Source organism: Coregonus lavaretus, assembly GCF_964263955.1.
Source record: "Coregonus lavaretus genome assembly, chromosome: 16".
Lineage (NCBI taxonomy): Eukaryota > Metazoa > Chordata > Actinopteri > Salmoniformes > Salmonidae > Coregonus > Coregonus lavaretus.
In genome coordinates, this window is record NC_140003.1 from 36,191,838 (window position 1) to 36,212,838 (window position 21,001).

At 44.5% G+C, this 21,001-nt stretch overlaps 1 protein-coding gene across 1 annotated transcript in view; it reads left to right on the plus strand.

Annotated features, from left to right (window-relative positions):
• Nucleotides 1-1,674: 1,674 nt before the first annotated feature.
• The window catches only part of LOC311143829 (cholecystokinin receptor-like), a gene marked incomplete at both ends in the record, with an annotated part of 22,427 nt that continues 3,100 nt past the window's right edge, over nucleotides 1,675-21,001 (plus strand). Inside the window, one exon of the mRNA XM_084179711.1 lies at nucleotides 1,675-1,837. Within this exon, the coding sequence (XP_084035837.1) occupies nucleotides 1,675-1,837 (163 nt within the window). The remainder of the gene's footprint in view (nucleotides 1,838-21,001) is intronic.

The window sequence follows — 21,001 nt, forward strand, 5'->3', positions numbered from 1 at the left end:
CTGACACACACACTTACCACACCAGACATGCCACCAGGGGTCTTTTCACAGTCCCCAAATCCAGAACAAATTCAAGAAAGCGTACAGTATTATATAAAGCCATTATAGTATTGAACTCCGTTCCATCTCATATTGCTCAAATAAACAGCAAACCTGGTTTCAAAAAACAGATAAAGCAACACCTCTTATTACCTCACGGCACAACGCCTCTCCCCTATTTGACCTAGATAGTTTGTGTGTATGTATTGATATGTAGGCTACGTGTGCCATTTTTATGTAGTTCTGTCCTTGAGCTGTTCTTGTCTATTAATGTTCTGTATTATGTAATGTTTCATGTTTTGTGTGGACCCCAGGAAGAGTAGCTGCTGCTTTTGCAACAGCTAATGGGGATCCTAATAAAATACCAAATACCAAATACCAATCTCCCACTCCTCCTATAGCCGCAGGAAGTCGGGGTGCTGAGGGTGCTGCAGCACCCCCTGAAAAATCAGAATAATAAAATATATATTCATTGTTATTTTTTTTATCAGAAAAGTAGTGCACTGGGCCTTTACTTGTATTAGCGACCGATATAGACGTCAGGTAGCGCAGGCAAAAACTTTTCGTCAGCATCTCTGCTTTGGCAAAAAAGGTAGTTGTATAATTAAGAACAGTTTCTTGCAGGATTCAATAACATGGAATACAACCACTTTTTGTGCAGTATTAATTTACCATCCTTACAAACCACAAATGTACATTACTATATTGTACATAGGCTGGTCATCTAGGTTTGTACCTGTAGACTTTCCATCACCATTAAGAAAAACTATGCACAATACAGTAATTGAGTACATTGATACGTCAAGTGGTTTGTGATGATGTGGCTTAGTTGGTAGAGTATGGCATTTGCAATGCTAGGGTTGTGGGTTCGATTCCCATGGGGAAAAAGTATGAAAATATATGCACTCACTACTATAGGTTACTCTGTATAAGAGTGTCTATGGAAAAGGAATGAATAGACCATTTCAGTTTTCACATAGAAATAAGTTGCATTTGCAAAGTATTTCAAGAAACTGGAAAACATATACTGTATCAAGCAAGTATTTTTATATTCCACACTTATTATCAGATTAACTGTTTTGTACAGATAATTATCAGACTCAAGTCACAAATGCTGGTAAACACTCAAATACATTTTTTTTTTTTTTTTTCACAAAGGTAGTGCACTGGGTCTTTACTAGTCCTGTATTAGCTACCAATATAGACATCTTCAGTGCGGGCAATTTTTCTTCAGCACCCCACCCCCAAACTACTTCCAGCGGCAATGCCGCTCCCCCCTCCTTCCCACGCATTCAGCTGTCCCCCATAACCTCACGGCTGCAGTCCGAGCCGCAGTCACGGGCGAGGCGCAGCGGCACGGCGGGATCCCCGTACCCAACGCAAAGCAGAGATCCTCTCAACTCCGGGGTGAACACTGGCAACTGGAAACTTCAAGGATACCCAGTAAATGGGTTAAGCAGGAAAATTATACAGACAAACTAAGCAATCATTTGGTTGGATAATTTTTGGGAAAGATTTAGGCTACTTAAAAATATTTTGGGGGATTTCTATGAACGCAGTCATTTGACCACAGCAGATGCTCGCACATAGCAAGAATATAATGTGCACTTTTGACATTTTTCTTTAACCATCAAGATGGATTTACAAACCCTGAACGACACCTCACCATTCTTGGAGTGTGTGGGAGCGCAAGGCGCTGGGTCAATCGGAACAACGAACGTCAGTCTGGAACTCACAAACATCACCACCTGTGGAAACGCGTCCGTGGTGCTCAAACCGCAACATGTCAAACAGAAAGGTGAGGAGCCGGGCCACCTATATTTACGTTATTTCATAAAACTAAATGAAATGACCAAATACGCAAAAAACTATACACAAAATCAGTGTTTTGGTTTGTTAACTGGATTCTTCCTGACATTCGTGATTTTGTTTTTTCTAGTTGTTTGTTATTATTTTTGTACTTGTATGATATTTTTACTGCATTGTTATTTTCGCTAATCTGACACAAAATCCAGTTCACCATAGCCTATATTTCAACAGCAATAGGCGCTCAAACCACAGATTCCTTGAGTTTTCGTTTATCAATAGGCCTTTTCCAAATATCGAAGATAGCCTGAGACAAAAAAAAACGATTTTACGCAAAAGTTAATCACTAATACATGCGAAGTACAAATTAAAAGGTTACCATGATGCTATTCCATAATTTAATTTCAAATCGAATTATATATAATATAATAATTAATTGGTTGTAATTAATAACATTTAAATGGGCTGGAACATAATGTTCTGATTGCTACAGTAATCAGTGTCCTCTATCTTTCTAAGAATTGTAAGTCAACCGAGTCAACCATAGTGCAGATGCCTAGACTTCTCCACAAATGAATTACAATAGCTCTAGTCTAGTGTGTTTTCATACAGTGTGTGTGTGTGTGTGTGTGTGCATGCGTGAGTGTGTATATGTTTGTGTGCGTTTGTGTGTGTGCAGTGATGTAGCTAATTCATATAGCAGCAGCAGCAAAAGCAACAGCGCATTACGCATTCATGTATCCAATCTAGCCACAACTAAACCCAATGCCAGAGAACATCACACTCATTCAGAAATCGTCACTCCTGGAAATACACCCCTACCCCCCTTTAAAACCATGACTACCACCCATCCTTTAAAAAATTGTTGACAGACATTACTACTGCAATATTTACTATAAATGAAGCCAGTCCCCAGTGCAGTCAGGAGACTGAGGCTTTACCCTTTCTCCACAAGGTCAGCATTGTACTTGATCAATCTGGAATACTCAATGTTCCAGCTGTATCTGTACAATTCTAACAAGGTGGCTCTTTCCCACGCTCATTTTGATCTGTTGTTTAGAGCAAGGGCAGTGTGTGTGAGTGTGTTTCTGTGTGTGTCTGTGTCTGTGGGTGTGTGTGTGTTTCTGTGTGTGTGTGTGTGTGTGTGTGTGTGTGTGTGTGTGTGTTTCTGTGTGTGTGTGTGTGTGTGTGTGTGTCTGTGTCTGTGTGTGTGTGTGTGTTTCTGTGTGTGTGTGACCGTCTCTCAGATCAGTAATGGACAGAGTTGATTTTCGTTACGGTACATCAGCATCTCAATATCAATCACTGATAGAGGGATGGGTGGAGTGACATTTGATAGCTAGAGAAATGACCAAAAAGAGCATACCCTTCCAGCTCCTCCACCCATCCCTCTATCAGTGATTGATACTGAGATGCTGATGTAGCGTAATGAAAATCAACTCTGAATGCCTATGAGAAAGTGTCAGGTGTCTGAGAAATGTAATCAGGAAAATGATTTTGACATGGGAATAAGGTTGTGATACAAAACCATTATCATTACAAACCAATTATTGTCAGGACATGATGGAGGTTTCTTGTCAAACAGGAGTGGGAGTGAATTGTACACAGCACCAACCAATATAGATTAGACAGACACAGCCTGAGGGGAGATGGGAATGTTGGTCAGAAATAATTATTGGGAAGCAGATGGTTAAATGATTTTAGGCTATATCTACTCAGCATTGACACCAGCCTGTATGCAACTGGTCCATACCACACCTTGTGTGTGTGTGTGTGTGTGGGGTGTGTGTTGTGGTGTGATGTGTGTTTTGTGTGGTGTGGTGTGTGTGTGTGTTTGACCAGCGCTCTGTCAACAACAGCAGTTGGTACAAACTGAGGCTGTGTACAGAGACAGGAGAGTCTGAAGCCTGAGGGAGGCCCTTCACCGCCCTGTATGTAATACACACTATATTTAGCATGCTCCTCAGAATCTCTCACACACACACACACACACACACACACACACACACACTGATGGGGAATATCCAAGACCGCAGCTGCTGCCATCATCTTTAGTCACTCAGTCACCCTAACACTTCCTCACTTTCTCACTCAACCGCTCTAATTTCTCTGTCTGTCTCTCTGTTTCTCTCACTTTCTCTTTGTCCCCGTGTGTTCTGGTATTTTTAGAGCAGTAGACTGAAGTAGGCAAACAGACAAACAGACAGTGGTGCATGCTGGTTGAATCACATAGCGGGTTGAATGATTTCATAGCAAGCCAAGCCTCCGTGACCAGAGGACTAGAGGTTCAGCTCTAACAGACTCAGACGACTCCCACATGCTTCAAACCCTCTAGTCATTGTAAAACAGACGGTCATACTTGATTTAAACTCTTTCTTGAAGGGCTGGGATTGATTCCATTTCAATTCAGTCAATTCAGGTGAGAAATTGAAAATCAATTTGACTGCAAAGCACCCTTTCTTTTCAAATCAGATTATTAAATAAATTAATTCAATTTAAATTAATTTTGTGAATCAATGGAGTTGAAATGTAGTTGACCCTGGTTTGTGTTAAGATAAATCCTCCCATCATGAGTGACTTGGTGCTGCAGACAGAATAAGCTATCATATCAAAAGACGTAACTCCGGACAAGTCATCTAACACGGCTTTGACACACACAGCAACTCAGGTTGTCTGGAAACCGTTCTCACTAGCCCTAGTGCATCACTACATACAATATGACAGTCATATAGCTGGTCATCAAGTGATATTATCTCTTACAGAAGTGCTTGACAGTTGTCACCTGTCGTATCATGCTTATTACATTGTAAAGTAGGCTGGATGATAGATGATCACTGTTGTAAATTTTTTATTAAACTAATAAAACGTCTCCCAGTAAAAAGTGTCTGCAGCCCTAGTGCACTCATATTGCTAGTGTCATTAAAAATTAATGTTTATTCTCATGGCCCATCATGCAGTAGATGTAGTAATGGGGTGGACGTGACAAGCAGTGACAAAGACAGGCTAGAGACAGTACCAAAGACAGGCTAGAGACAGTACCAAAGACAGGCTAGAGACAGTACCAAAGACAGGCTAGAGACAGTACCAAAGACAGACTAGAGACAGTCCCAAAGACAGGCTAGAGACAGTGCCAACAACAGGCTAGAGACAGTGCCAGACAGGCTAGAGGCAGTGCCAAAGACAGGCTAGAGACAGTCCCAAAGACAGGCTAGAGGCAGTGCCAACAACAGGCTAGAGACAGTGCCAAAGACAGGCTAGAGAAAGTGCCAAAGACTGGCTAGAGACAGTGCCAAAGACAGGCTAGAGAAAGTGCCAAAGACTGGCTAGAGACAGTGCCAAAGACAGGCTATTGGTCACAAGCAGAATCCTTCTATGTCCCAAATGGCACCCTGTTCCCTATATAAAGGTCTATGGGCCCTGGTCAAAAGTAGTACACTGTGTAGGGAATAGGGTGCCATTTCCACTATTTGCTAATCAGTGTCTGTTTTTACAGTGTTTTGAGGGTGATGGGGTGGCAGATGTCTTGGTGGTTAGCGTGTTTGGCCAGTAACTGGAAGGTTGCCAGTTCGAATCCCCGCACTGACAAGGCGAAAGATCTATTGTTCTGCCATTGAGCAAGGCAGTTAGTTAACCCCCCACAACTACTATGTGTACACAATGGTGTTGTTTTGTGTGATTCTAACAAGGCAGACTCAGTGGTTGTCATGTTTATATCAGTGTGAACATGTATGCACAGGGATTTAGTGTGGATTACCCCTCTAAACAATCACAACTACTAGCTCCGTTTATGTGTGGCAACGAAGGGGGCAGAGTGTTAAATGGCAGATATGTGAGGGCAAAACTAATAAACGGGCTCTGCCCTCTCACTAAAATGGCTACCCCAACAAGAACTACAGATCACAAAATGGCAGACCGCCAAAAACGACAATCCCCAGAAGCAAGGGGAACGCTCGCAAGGTGGGGCCGACCCACATATAAGGGGTTAAGACAAACCAGGAAGAGAGAGAGAGAGCAAGGGGCTGTGGATCTGTGAACAACGGAAAAAGAGAAAAGTGACAATATATATCGGCTGGATTTACGTGTATGACCTAGACTGTTTGGATTTACCTGTTGGCTGTTGGACCTGGACCTACCTAGAACCCGATTTGTGTATCGAACACTGCTATCCTCGACCACGCTTGCGGCCTGGGCGGACCAGGACGGAGAAACCAACGTACAGGTACTGTCCTGTTCGAAATAACTCTCTCTGGGGTGATTTAGGTGACGGTCTCCCGCTGAATTTGTATACAAACTCTCCTAACCTTGAAGAGGATTGTCACACGTGGTGGAGAATGCGGGCACATTGTCGTTTGAACCGGATAAATGGACTAGCCATACCGCTAGTAAGGTACATGCTCTACAACATTCGGAGAGTACGACCCTGCCTTACACAGGAAGCGGCACAGGTCCTAATCCAGGCACTCGCATCTGTTACAAGACCATGGTGCTTGCCTATGAAGCTGTGAGGGGAACGGCACCTCCGTACCTTCAGGCTCTGATCAGTCCCTACACCCAAACGAGGGCATTGCGTTCATCCACCTCTGGCCTGCTGGCTCCCCTTCCTCTGCGGAAGCATAGTTCCCGCTCAGCCCAGTCAAAACTGTTCGCTGCTCTGGCACCCCAATGGTGGAACAAGCTCCCTCACGACGCCAGGACAGCGGAGTCACTCACCACCTTCCGGAGACATTTGAAACCCCACCTCTTTAAGGAATACCTGGGATAGGATAAAGTAATCCTTCTACCCCCCCCCCCCCCCCCCCCCCCCCTCTTAAAAAAAAAAAAAAAAAATGTAAAGTGGTTATCCCACTGGTTATAGGGTGAATGCACCAATTTGTAAGTCGCTCTGGATAAGAGCGTCTGCTAAATGACGTAAATGTAAATGTAAATGTAAATGTACATTTCATATATATATATTTTTTTGTTCAGTTAGCACTCGGAAGGGTAGTCAGGTTTTTTGTGGTTTTGTTTGTTTCGTTCAGTTTGCTCAGGGACAATTAGTATGGAAAGAGCCATACAGGCACTGTTACAAGCAGTGGCAGCCCAACAAGAGGCAACTAGAGCTCAACAAATAGCTCATCGGGATGCGATACGAATGCATCAGGATGACCTGGAGTTGATAGATGCACAGAACCATGATAAACTAAAGGGAGAGATTCTGACTAGACTGGGAGTGACCAATACCGTGAGGGCACATCGCTTCCACCAGTGGGCCTACAGACTTGGACAACCCTCTCACTTGATTCACCTGGCACGGAAATGGTTGCGACCAGAGACCCGTTCATCCGCCGAGGTCGTCGAGACCATCGTACTCAACCAGTTTCAGCGAGGTCTACCCCGAGAAGTTCGACGATGGGTTGGCCAGAACTAAGTACTTTCCGCCGACCATCTCGTGGCCTTGGTTGAACGATATTGTATGGCAGGAACTTCTGAGCAGGCACAGGAGGAAAAATCCCAATTTCCCAAGCCCAGGTGAACCAGCGGACCGGGTATGACTGTTCCAGCATTGGGAGGGGGAAAGAACCAGACTGGGGGCGAGACACTCCGGCAAAAGCCAAAAACCGGGACTTATTTCCCTAATTAAAATGCAAATAAAGTTATAACATTTTTGACATGTTTTTCTGGATTTTTTTGTTGTTATTCTGTCTCTCACTGTTCAAATAAACCTACCATTAAAATTATAGACTGATCATTTCTTTGTCATTGGGCAAACGTACAAAATCAGCAGGGGATGAAATACTTTTTTCCCCTCACTGTATTGCGACCTACTGTTCTATTAAAGAAGATGCCGTATGATATAATACTGGGTAGATTATGCCACTCGCTACCCAGAAGCCATTCCCCTTCGGACGATGGCATTCAAAAATATTGCCAAGGAGTTAGTGCTCCTGTTCACCAAGGTAGGGATTCCAAAGGAGATCCTTACTGATCAGGGGACCCCCTTTATGTCCCACCTTATGGCGGACCTTTGTAAGTTGTGGCAGTTGAAACAGTTGAGGACCTTGGTTTACCATCCTTAGACGGACGGGATGGTTGAGAGATTCAACCGCACCCTGAAGTCAATGCTCACAAAGGTAATCAATAAGGATGGTAAAAACTGGGATTTCATGTTGCCATATCTGATGTTTGCCATTAGAGAGGTTCCCCAAGCCTCGCTGGGGTTTTCACCCTTTGAGCTAGTATATGGGAGGCACCCCCGGGGAATCTTACACATCGCCCGGGAAACCTGGGAGCACCAGGCCTCTCCTTATACTAGTCACGACAATGCAAGACAGGATAGACAAAGTCACGGCCATCGTCAGAGAGCACATGAGGCAAGCACAAGAGCACCAGCTGCACACTTATAACCGGAAGGATACCCTGAGGGAATTTCAACCGGGAGATAAGATGTTAGTGCTGGTCCCCACGGTAGAGTGTAAACTACTAGCCATATGGAAAGGACAGTATGAAGTGCTGGAGAAAATAGGATAAGTTAATTATCGGATCCGACAGCCAGGTCGTCGGACCCCAGAACAGATCTATCACATAAACCTGTTAAAAGCATGGAGAGAGAGAGAAACACTAATTGTCACTTACCCCACACCCACTCAGGGGGCAGCCAACGTGCAAGTTTCACCAACTCTGTCCCCAACACAAGTACAGGAAGTAAAGACCCTGATCCAGAGAAACAGATGTGTTTTCAGGGATACCAGTACGAACTGAGGTTACGGCTCATGATATTGTTTCCCTACCAGGGAAAAAAGTGAGCATGAGGCCATATCGGGTACCCGAGGCTCGACGAGCCCGACTAGAGTGGAGACTGAGAAAATGTTGGCAGCTGGAGTGGTCGAAGAGTCACATAGTGAGTGGTCTAGCCCAATTGTGATGGTCTCCAAGCCCGATGGGTCTTTGTGGTTTTGTAATGATTTTCGGAAGGTAAATTAAATCTCCAAGTTTGATGCCTACCCCATGCCCCGAGTAGATGAACTATTGGAGAAAGTTGGTAAAGCTCGTTACATTATGAACCCTGGACCTAGCCAAAGGTTACTGGTAAATTCCCCTGACCCCCAGAGCCAAAGGAAAGAGAGCCTTCGCAACCCCTGACGGTTTGTTTCAATACACCGTCATGTCATTCGGCTTACATGGGGCCCCAGCCACCTTTCAACGACTAATGGACCAGGTCCTAAAACCGCACCGAGCTTATGCCGCAGCCTATTTAGATGACGTGGAGATCTACAGCCCAGATTGGGAATTCCACTTACCCCGGGTACAGGCAGCGCTAAACGCCCTTAGGAAGGCAGGGCTCATGGCGAACCCTGCCAAGTGTTATGTGGGGTTAGAGGAAACCGAGTATCTGGCATACACCGTGGGAAGACGGTTAATCAAACCCCAACTTAAGAAGGTTGAGGCAATTAGAGGATGGCCGAAACCAGTAAATAAGAAGCAGGTTTGAGCCTTCCTAGGGTTGACAGGTTACTACCGGAAGTTCATCCCAAATTATGCTACAGTGGCCGCCCCACTCACCGACATGACTAGAGCCAGATAGCCAAACATGGTAAAATGGGATGAAAAGTCCACCAAAGCATTTAGAACATTACAGGAGGCTCTCTGCTGTAATCCAGTGCTGGTGGTACCAGACTTTGAGCGTGAGTTCGTGGTTCAGACGGTGCCTCAGAGGTCGGGTTGGTAGCCGTGCTCTCCCAAGAGGTAGAAGGGGTGGAACACCCCATCCTGTTTTTAAGCAGGAAGCTGGAACCACGGGAGGCCAATTACTAAGTCGTTGAGAAAGAGGCGCTGGCAGTAAAGTGGGCTCTAGAAAGCCTGAAATATTAACTGCTAGGGCGCCACTTCACCCTCATCAGTGACCATGCCCCACTCACCTGGATGCATAGAGCTAAAGAGAAGAACGCTCGGGTGATGCAGTGGTTTTTGAGTCTCCAACCGTTTCAATTTTACTTAAAACACAGAGCAGGGAAGGAAATGTGGATGGGTTATCCCGCATGCATGCCTATTTTGCTGAGGTAACCTGACCTAGGGGGTCGAAGCTAGGGGGGGAGATGTGTGGCAAAGAAGGGGGCAGAGTGTTAATGGCAGATATGTGAGGGCAGAACTAATAAACGGGCTCTGCCCTCTCACTAAAATGGCCAACTACTGATCACAAAATGGCCGACTGCCAAAAACTACAATCCCCAGAAGCAAGGTGGGGCCGACCCACATATAAGGGGGGAGGGAGGGAGGGAGAGGGAGGGGGAGGGAGAGGGAGAGGGGGAGGGAGAGGGAGGGGGAGAGGGAGGGAGAGGGAGAGGGAGGGAGAGGGAGAGGGAGGGGGAGGGGGAGGGGGAGGGGGAGGGAGAGGGAGGGGGAGGGAGGGGGAGAGGGAGGGGGAGGGAGGGGGAGAGGGAGGGGGAGGGAGGGGAGAGGGAGGGGGAAGAGAGGGAGAGAGGGAGAGAGGGAGAGAGAGGGAGAGAAAATCTGTGAACCACGGAAAAAGAGAAAAGTGACTATATATCGGCTGGATTTACCGTGTATGACCTGGACTGTTTGGACTTACCTGTTGGCTGTTGGACCTAGACCTACTGAGAACCCGATTCGTGTATCGAACACTGCTATCCTCAACCACGCCTGCGGCCTGGGTGGACCAGGAAGGAGAAACCAACGTACAGGTACTGTCCTGTTCGAAAGAACTCCCTCTGGGGTGATTTTGGTGACGGTCTCCCGCTGAATTTGTGTACAAACTCTCCTAACCTTGAAAAGGATTGTCACAGTAGTTTCCCGCTCTCCGTCCCCCTCTGACTGTGTAAGCTAAGGAGAGATTTGTGCTGTACCTTAAAATGGGGAAAATCTAACCAGGAAGATATCTGTGTGTGTTGTTTACATTTGGAAATGTTGGTGCATGAGGCCGAGGTTGCTAGGCTAGTGAGTATTGGGGAGAGAAACTTGAGGAAACGTTCAACAAACTACAATTTGAGTAATCAGTTAGCACATGTATACCCAAAAATCAAATAAAATCAAATTGTATTTGTCACATGCGCCGAATACAACAGGTGTAGACTTTACAGTGAAATGCTTACTTACAACAATGCAGTTTTAAGAAAAATAAGTGTTAAGTAAAAAAAATTATAACTGTTACGCACGCCTCTCGGAAGAGGGAACGCAACACCCTGCTACAACTCAACTCTCCGTGGTGTGAAAGAGGTATGGGACTGTAGGTGTGAGTAAGGATGACAAAAGGCAGAGAATACCATTAACAGGGAATTTATTCCTTCGCACGGTAAGTTTGGGGAAAAGGGGCTGGACGGAACCAAAGCAAAGAAAGTAAATATCAAAGCCCCCTCTCTTACCTTACCTGCCTACCCACTACTTACTTAACTAGCACCACCTGGTGCACTAACCAAAATACAAAGGATGGTCCGCCCAGGTCTTTCCTAGTGTGCATAGACAGTCAACTTCTACGGGTAATGTATGCCCGCGGGCCTCTTACCTAAGCACTCCCTAGGTGCCTTCCCCTTCCCCCCTTGGGAACAAATGAAACAAAAATAGCACAAAACCTGAGAAAAAAACTTACTCAGGACATTAAAGAAACTCTGAGCCACAAACTAACACAAAACATTACAATTGGTTCTCAGAGCACAGTACATACCAAACTCTTAGCATACAACCAACATGCTGTAACTCTCAGCAATTCTGGTTCTGAGCAACTGGGGCTTATATAGCTTCAGGAGGAGTTGGTAAATTGGAGACAGCTGCGTCCTGACGAGGGCGCGGTGTCAGCTCTCAAATCATCAATGTTTTTCTAATCAATCAGCTGCTTGTTGGGGAATTTCAGGAACCCATTTCCTGAAATACCTACATGAAAATACACAAACCACAACATAGAAACTGGGGAACGTAACAATAACAAATAATTAAAAGAGCAGCAGTAAGACAATGCAAATAGTCCAGGTAACCATTTGATTAGCTGTTCAGGAGTCTTATGGCTTGGGCGTAGAAGCTGTTAAGAAGCCTTTTGGACGTAGACTTGGCGCCATGGTACCGCTTGCCGTGCGGTATCAGAGAGAACAGTCTATGACTAGGGTGGCTGGAGTCTTTGACAATTTTTAGGGCCTTCCTCTGACACCGCCTGATATAGAGGTCCTGGATGGCAGGAAGCTTGGCCCCAGTGATTGTACTAGGCTGTACGCACTACCCTCTGTAGTGCCTTGCGGTCGGAGGCCGAGCAGTTGCCATACCAGGCAGTGATGCAACCAGTCAGGATGCTCTCGATGGTGCAGCTGTAGAACTTTTTGAGGATCTGATGACCCATGCCAAATCTTTTCAGTCTCCTGAGGGGGAATAGGCTTTGTCGTGCCCTCTTCACGACTGTCTTGGTGTGTTTGGACCATGATAGTTTGTTGTTGATGTGGACACCAAGGAACTTGAAGCTCTCAACCTGCTCCACTACAGCCCCGTTGATGAGAATGGAGGTGTGCTCGGTCCTCCTTTTCCTGTAGTCCACAATCATCTCCTTTGTCTTGAACATGTTGAGGGAGAGTGACTCCAGAGTGGCACAGTGGTCTAAGGCACTGCATCGCAGTGCTAGCTGTGCCACTAGAGATCCTGGTTCGAGTCCAGGCTCTGTCGCAGCCGGCCGCAACCGGGAGACCCATGGGCGGCGCACAATTGGTCCAGCGTCGTCCAAGGTAGGGGAGGGTTTGGCCGGCAGGGATGTGAGTTCGTTTCCCACGGGGGGCCAGTATGAAAAAAATAAAAATAAACATATGCATTCACTAACTGTAAGTCGCTCTGGATAAGAGCGTCTGCTAAATGACTAAAATGTAATGTAAAATGAGAGGTTGTTATCCTGGCACCACACGGCCAGGTCTCTGACCTCCTCCCTACAGGCTGTCTCATCGTTGTCGGTGATCAGGCCTACCAATGTTGTGTCGTCGGCAAACTTAATGATGGTGTTGGAGTCGTGCCTGGCCATGCAGTCATGGGTGAACAGGGAGTACCCCTGAGAGGCCCCCGTGTTGAGGATCAGCGTGGCAGATGTGTTGTTACCTACCCTTACCACCTGGGGGCGGCCCGTCAGGAAGTCCAGGATCCAGTTGCAGAGGGAAGTGTTTAGTCCCAGGGTCCTTAGCTTAGTGATGTTCTTTGAGGGCACTATTGTGTTGAATGCTGAGCTGTAGTTAATGAATAGCATTCATTAGTTCCTTTTGTCCAGGTGGGAAAGGGCAGTGTGGAGTGCAATAGAGATTGCATCATCTGTGGATCTGTTGAGGCGGTATACAAATTGGAGTGGGTCTAGGGTTTCTGGGATAATGATGTTGGTGTGAGCCATGACCAGCCTTTCAAAGCACTTCATGGCTAAAGATGTGAGTGCTACGGGTCTGTAGTCTTTTAGGCAGGTTACCTTAGTGTTCTTGGGTACAGGGACTATGGTGGTCTGCTTGAAACATGTTGGTATTACAGACTCCATCAGGGACAGGTTGAAAATGTCAGTGAAGAAACTTGCCAGTTGGGTGAAGTATTGATGGAAGATATAGGCCCAGGTTCTGACCCAAGGGGTGGAAATGTACAATTCTCTTTCTTTTCTAGTTACAGTATGTCTCTGTTTCCCTTCATCCCTCCCTCCCTACCTCTCTGTCTCTCTGTCTCTCTGTCTCTCTGTCTCTCTGTCTCTCTGTCTCTCTCTCTCTCTCTCTCTCTCTCTCTCTCTCTCTCTCTCTCTCTCTCTCTCTCTCTCTCTCTCTCTCTCTCTCTCTCTCTCTGTCTCTGTCTCTGTCTGTCTCCACTACCTCTCTCTCTCTCTCTCTCTTTCTCTCTCTCTCTCTCTCTCTCTCTCTCTCTCTCTCTCTCTGTCTCTGTCTCTGTCTCTGTCTGTCTCCACTACCTCTCTCTCTCTCTTTCGCTCTCTCCCTCTCTCTCTGTCTGTCTCCACTACCGCTCTCTCTCGCTCTCTCTCTCTGAGAAGGGGTGATGTGCGTGTGTGATGGTCAATATTGATATCCCATGGGTAATTAAGGAGAGAATTTGCTCCTCTCCTCTTCTGGTACAGACAGCCAGCAGGATGACAAAAGTAAATGTGCTCAGGGAGTTATGGCTGTTCCCTGCACAGCCACCGAGCACACAGGGAAACTAATTGGCTTCGATTAGGCTGAAGCCATATTTTCATGAGAGATATGCACATACGTGCCACAAACACGTGAATGCACTTACCACAGTTCCGCTCAACTTGTTATTGAGAATGTGTTTAATTGCAGGCGCCTCCAAACACATTCTAATGAGCCAACACTGAGGTGGTGCCAACTCAGAGCTCAGACACAGCATCTGGGTAATGTTATATGAAGAGGTGAGTGAGGGAGAGCGAGAGAGAGAAGGAAAGAAAGAAAGAGTGTGTGTGAAGATATTTTTGTTACTGCATATTACAGCGTGATGTAGGGGTGTAACGATCCATCTACTACATCGATGTATCGATTTATATTCCTATGATCCAACTACATCGATCTGTGCTCGGCGAGTTGGCCTTTTGGACAACATATATCGATCTAACATCGTTTTAAAATGTAATAAATCGATTGTATCGATACTAGGAAATAACCCATTGGATTTAAGCACGTCAGACTTTATATGGATGTTTTTTCTTAGCACTTTTAATGATAAAGGCTTTAAACATTACTCGATTCAGTCTGCCTATCCGTGACGTCATTGCGCCAGCAGCAGCGCAAAGGCGCCAAGACAACAAAACATAGCATGGCGGACGACAGAGGAGAAGCCGACGAGGGAGAAATTATCAAGCCACCATTGCGGTCCTTACAAGAAACAGGAATCTAGGAAACTTCACCTGCACTGTCCAGTATCCAGGTATTTATTTCAGTCACACTGGTTGAATTTTTGGCTAAAAGGTTACTGAATCGATTTCAAGTCACTGAATCGTTTCGGATCGTATCGTTCTAAATGAACCAATATCGTCCTTGAATTGTATCGACAACCACGAATCGTGATACAAATCGAATCGTTGTTAAAACGAATCGTTACACCCCTAGCGTGATGTTATCATCTTTTAGGCAATGTGTTGGTTGATACAAGTAAGGCCTGTGTGATAAATCAGAGCCTGCAGCCATCACCTGCTGTGGATGTATTTCAAGGCCTACCTTCAAACTCAGTGCCTCTTTGCTTGACATCATGGGAAAATCAAAACAAATCAGCCAAGACCTGGTTCATCCTTGGGAGCAATTTCCAAACGCCTGAAGGTACCACGTTCATCTGTACAAACAATAGTATGCAAGTATAAACACCATGGGACCACGCAGCCGTCATACCGCTCAGGAAAGAGACGCGGTCTGTCTCCTAGAGATGAACGTACTTTGGTGCAAAAAGTGCAAATCAATCCCAGAACAACAGCAAAGGACCTTGTGAAGATCCTGGCAGAAACAGGTACAAAAATATCTATATCCACAGTAAAACGAGTCCTATATCGACATAACCTGAAAGGCCGCTCAGCAAGGAAGAAGCCACTGCTCGAAAACCGCCATAAAAAAGCCAGACTACGGTTTGCAACTGCACATTAGGACAAAGATCATACTTTTTGGATCATACAAATGTCCTCTGGTCTGATGAAACAAAAATAGAACTGTTTGCCCATAATGACTATCGTTATGTTTGGAGGAAAAAGGAGGCTGCTTGCAACCCAAAGAACACCATCCCAACCGTGAAGCACGGGGGTGGCAGCATCATGCTGTGGGGGTGCTTTGCTGCAGAAGGGACTGGTGCACTTCACAAAATAGATGGCATCATGAGGAAGGAAAATTATGTGGATATATTGAAGCAACATCTCAAGACATCAGTCAGGAAGTTAAAGCTTGGTTGCAAATGGGTCTACCACATGCACAATGACACCAAGCATACTTCCAAAGTTGTGGCAAAATGGCTTAAGGACAACAAAGTCAAGGTATTGGAGTGGCCATCACAAAGCCCTGACCTCAATCCTATAGAAAATTTGTGGGCAGAACTGAAAAAGGGTGTGCGAGCAAGGAGGCCTAGAAACCTGACTCTCTCTCTCTCTCTCTCTCTCTCTCTCTCTCTCAATGCAAATGGCTATATTGGTGTGGGAAGCATGTTTACATTGCAAAAGCAAGTGGAATAGATAATAAACAAAAGTGAAATAAACAATCAGAAATTAACAGTAAACATTACACTCAAAAGTTTCGAAAGAATAGACATTTCAAATGTTCTATCATGGTTATGCACAGTGTTGTAACAATGTGCAAATTGTCTGTCTCTGTTTCTCTCTTTCTTTCTCTCTCTCTCCTAAACCTGAGCTACATTTCATTTCAAATGGTTGCCCCCTCACGTCTGATCCATTCACTCACTCACATTCCTGATTCGGCCCACAGTGAGTTTGGGTCAGTGACGTACAGTACATGGTAGCATACTTTAAGTGACACTTCAAATAAAGCCACTATAGTGTTTTACTATACACTATCAGGTCTTAGCTATTATACCACTTTTCTCCAATGAACATTCCTTATCCCCCCTATTCAATCATAAAGCAATACATTATTATCTACTGTTACTTTCTCATGACCTATAGACACGGCTAGAAATGTAATCGCCATAATTAATGGCGGCGCATTAGGCCATGGTCTGGAAGTGAATGGTGTCTCGTAGAGAGAAAAAAATATGATTGCTTTGAGAATCATCCATTTGGTTTCCAATTGCTTTCCAGACCAGAAGAGGTATCCCAATAGAACCTTTTAAGGTAGTCAATGGAGACTGGAACTATTTATCTTTTTAATTGACCTTACTTCCTCTCTCTCTCTCTCACTCTCTCGCTCTGTCATATACAGTTGAAGTAGGAAGTTTACATGCACTTAGTTTGGAGTCATTAAAACTCGTTTTTCAACCACTCCACAAATTTCTTGTTAACAAACTATAGTTTTGGCAAGTCGGTTAGGACATCTACTTTGTTTATGACACAAGTCATTTTTCCAACAATTCACTGTATTACAATTCCAGTGGGTCAGAAGTTTACATACACTAAGTTGACTGAGCCTTTAAACAGCTTGGACAATTCCAGGAAATGATGTCATGGCTTTCGAAGCCTCTGATAGGTTAATTGACATCATTTGAGTCAATTGGAGGTGTACCTGTGGATGTATTTCAAGGCCTACCTTCAAACTCAGTGCCTCTTTGCTTGACATCATGGGAAAATCAAAACAAATCAGCCAAGACCTGGTTCATCCTTGGGAGCAATTTCCAAACGCCTGAAGGTACCACGTTCATCTGTACAAACAATAGTATGCAAGTATAAACACCATGGGACCACGCAGCCGTCATACCGCTCAGGAAAGAGACGCGGTCTGTCTCCTAGAGATGAACGTACTTTGGTGCAAAAAGTGCAAATCAATCCCAGAACAACAGCAAAGGACCTTGTGAAGATCCTGGCGGAAACAGGTACAAAAATATCTATATCCACAGTAAAACGAGTCCTATATCGACATAACCTGAAAGGCCGCTCAGCAAGGAAGAAGCCACTGCTCGAAAACCGCCATAAAAAAGCCAGACTACGGTTTGCAACTGCACATTAGGACAAAGATCATACTTTTTGGATCATACAAATGTCCTCTGGTCTGATGAAACAAAAATAGAACTGTTTGCCCATAATGACTATCGTTATGTTTGGAGGAAAAAGGAGGCTGCTTGCAACCCAAAGAACACCATCCCAACCGTGAAGCACGGGGGTGGCAGCATCATGCTGTGGGGGTGCTTTGCTGCAGAAGGGACTGGTGCACTTCACAAAATAGATGGCATCATGAGGAAGGAAAATTATGTGGATATATTGAAGCAACATCTCAAGACATCAGTCAGGAAGTTAAAGCTTGGTTGCAAATGGGTCTTCCACATGCACAATGACACCAAGCATACTTCCAAAGTTGTGGCAAAATGGCTTAAGGACAACAAAGTCAAGGTATTGGAGTGGCCATCACAAAGCCCTGACCTCAATCCTATAGAAAATTTGTGGGCAGAACTGAAAAAGGGTGTGCGAGCAAGGAGGCCTAGAAACCTGACTCTCTCTCTCTCTCTCTCTCTCTCTCTCTCTCAATGCAAATGGCTATATTGGTGTGGGAAGCATGTTTACATTGCAAAAGCAAGTGGAATAGATAATAAACAAAAGTGAAATAAACAATCAGAAATTAACAGTAAACATTACACTCAAAAGTTTCGAAAGAATAGACATTTCAAATGTTCTATCATGGTTATGCACAGTGTTGTAACAATGTGCAAATTGTCTGTCTCTGTTTCTCTCTTTCTTTCTCTCTCTCTCCTAAACCTGAGCTACATTTCATTTCAAATGGTTGCCCCCTCACGTCTGATCCATTCACTCACTCACATTCCTGATTCGGCCCACAGTGAGTTTGGGTCAGTGACGTACAGTACATGGTAGCATACTTTAAGTGACACTTCAAATAAAGCCACTATAGTGTTTTACTATACACTATCAGGTCTTAGCTATTATACCACTTTTCTCCAATGAACATTCCTTATCCCCCCTATTCAATCATAAAGCAATACATTATTATCTACTGTTACTTTCTCATGACCTATAGACACGGCTAGAAATGTAATCGCCATAATTAATGGCGGCGCATTAGGCCATGGTCTGGAAGTGAATGGTGTCTCGTAGAGAGAAAAAAATATGATTGCTTTGAGAATCATCCATTTGGTTTCCAATTGCTTTCCAGACCAGAAGAGGTATCCCAATAGAACCTTTTAAGGTAGTCAATGGAGACTGGAACTATTTATCTTTTTAATTGACCTTACTTCCTCTCTCTCTCTCTCACTCTCTCGCTCTGTCATATACAGTTGAAGTAGGAAGTTTACATGCACTTAGTTTGGAGTCATTAAAACTCGTTTTTCAACCACTCCACAAATTTCTTGTTAACAAACTATAGTTTTGGCAAGTCGGTTAGGACATCTACTTTGTTTATGACACAAGTCATTTTTCCAACAATTCACTGTATTACAATTCCAGTGGGTCAGAAGTTTACATACACTAAGTTGACTGAGCCTTTAAACAGCTTGGACAATTCCAGGAAATGATGTCATGGCTTTCGAAGCCTCTGATAGGTTAATTGACATAATTTGAGTCAATTGGAGGTGTACCTGTGGATGTATTTCAAGGCCTACCTTCAAACTCAGTGCCTCTTTGCTTGACATCATGGGAAAATCAAAACAAATCAGCCAAGACCTGGTTCATCCTTGGGAGCAATTTCCAAACGCCTGAAGGTACCACGTTCATCTGTACAAACAATAGTATGCAAGTATAAACACCATGGGACCACGCAGCCGTCATACCGCTCAGGAAAGAGACGCGGTCTGTCTCCTAGAGATGAACGTACTTTGGTGCAAAAAGTGCAAATCAATCCCAGAACAACAGCAAAGGACCTTGTGAAGATCCTGGCGGAAACAGGTACAAAAATATCTATATCCACAGTAAAACGAGTCCTATATCGACATAACCTGAAAGGCCGCTCAGCAAGGAAGAAGCCACTGCTCGAAAACCGCCATAAAAAAGCCAGACTACGGTTTGCAACTGCACATTAGGACAAAGATCATACTTTTTGGATCATACAAATGTCCTCTGGTCTGATGAAACAAAAATAGAACTGTTTGCCCATAATGACTATCGTTATGTTTGGAGGAAAAAGGAGGCTGCTTGCAACCCAAAGAACACCATCCCAACCGTGAAGCACGGGGGTGGCAGCATCATGCTGTGGGGGTGCTTTGCTGCAGAAGGGACTGGTGCACTTCACAAAATAGATGGCATCATGAGGAAGGAAAATTATGTGGATATATTGAAGCAACATCTCAAGACATCAGTCAGGAAGTTAAAGCTTGGTTGCAAATGGGTCTTCCAAATGCACAATGACACCAAGCATACTTCCAAAGTTGTGGCAAAATGGCTTAAGGACAACAAAGTCAAGGTATTGGAGTGGCCATCACAAAGCCCTGACCTCAATCCTATAGAAAATTTGTGGGCAGAACTGAAAAAGGGTGTGCGAGCAAGGAGGCCTAGAAACCTGACTCAGTTACACCAGCTCTGTCAGGAGGAATGGGCCAAAATTCACCCAACTTATTGTAGGAAGCTTGTGGAAGGCTACCCGAAACGTTTGACCCAAGTTAAACAATTTAAAGGCAATGCTACCAAATACTAATTAGTGTATGTAAACTTCTGACACACTGGGAATGTGATGAAATAAATAAAATCTGAAATAAATAATTCTCTCTACTATTATTCTGACATTTCACATTCTTAAAATAAAGTGGTGATCCTAACTGACCTAAAACAGGGAATTTTTACTAGGATTAAATGTCTGGAATTGTGAAAAACTGAGTTTAAATGTATTTGGCTAAGGTGTATGTAAACTTCCGACTTCAACTGTACATACAGACACCGACACAGACACACACCCCTTCCCACCACTTTCTCTCTGGGATGCCCCAAGGCCATTTGGCTGCAGGCTGTAGAGGTAGAGATCAATAGAGACACGTTGAAACAGGGTGATGTTATTGAGCTGTATGTTAAAGATATACTGCCCTTTATCTACTTCCCCAGAGTCAGATGAACTTGTGGATACCATTTTTATGTGTCTGTGTCCAGTGTGAAGGATGTTAGAGGTAGTTTCGCGAGCCAATGCTAACTAGCGTTAGCGCAATGACTGGAAGTCTATGGGTATCTGCTAATATGCTAGCATTTACCTATAAACTTCCAGACATTGCGTTAATGCTAGTTAGCAATTGCGCTAGCGTTAGTTAGCAACTTCCTCCAAATTACATGCAGAGACTGATTTATTTTGTTGTAAAAATGGTATTTACGACTTCATCTGACTCTGGGGAAGTAGATAACAGGCCTCATTGCCAAAATCCCAAAGTATCCCTTTAAACAGTACTGATTAATCTGTTAAACTGCACTAGGGCCTCTTAACAGGCCTCGTGCCCTCATTAATTACATTCTTAGACTTCCTCTGCCTGGCTGGGCCGCTCCACTCGATGGGCTTCTATAAATAGTGCTGTTGGGGTCATGACATGATAACCATCAATCCTATCTAAGGAACACAACATACACACTGTGTTGGATTGTGACTGGTGGGATCTT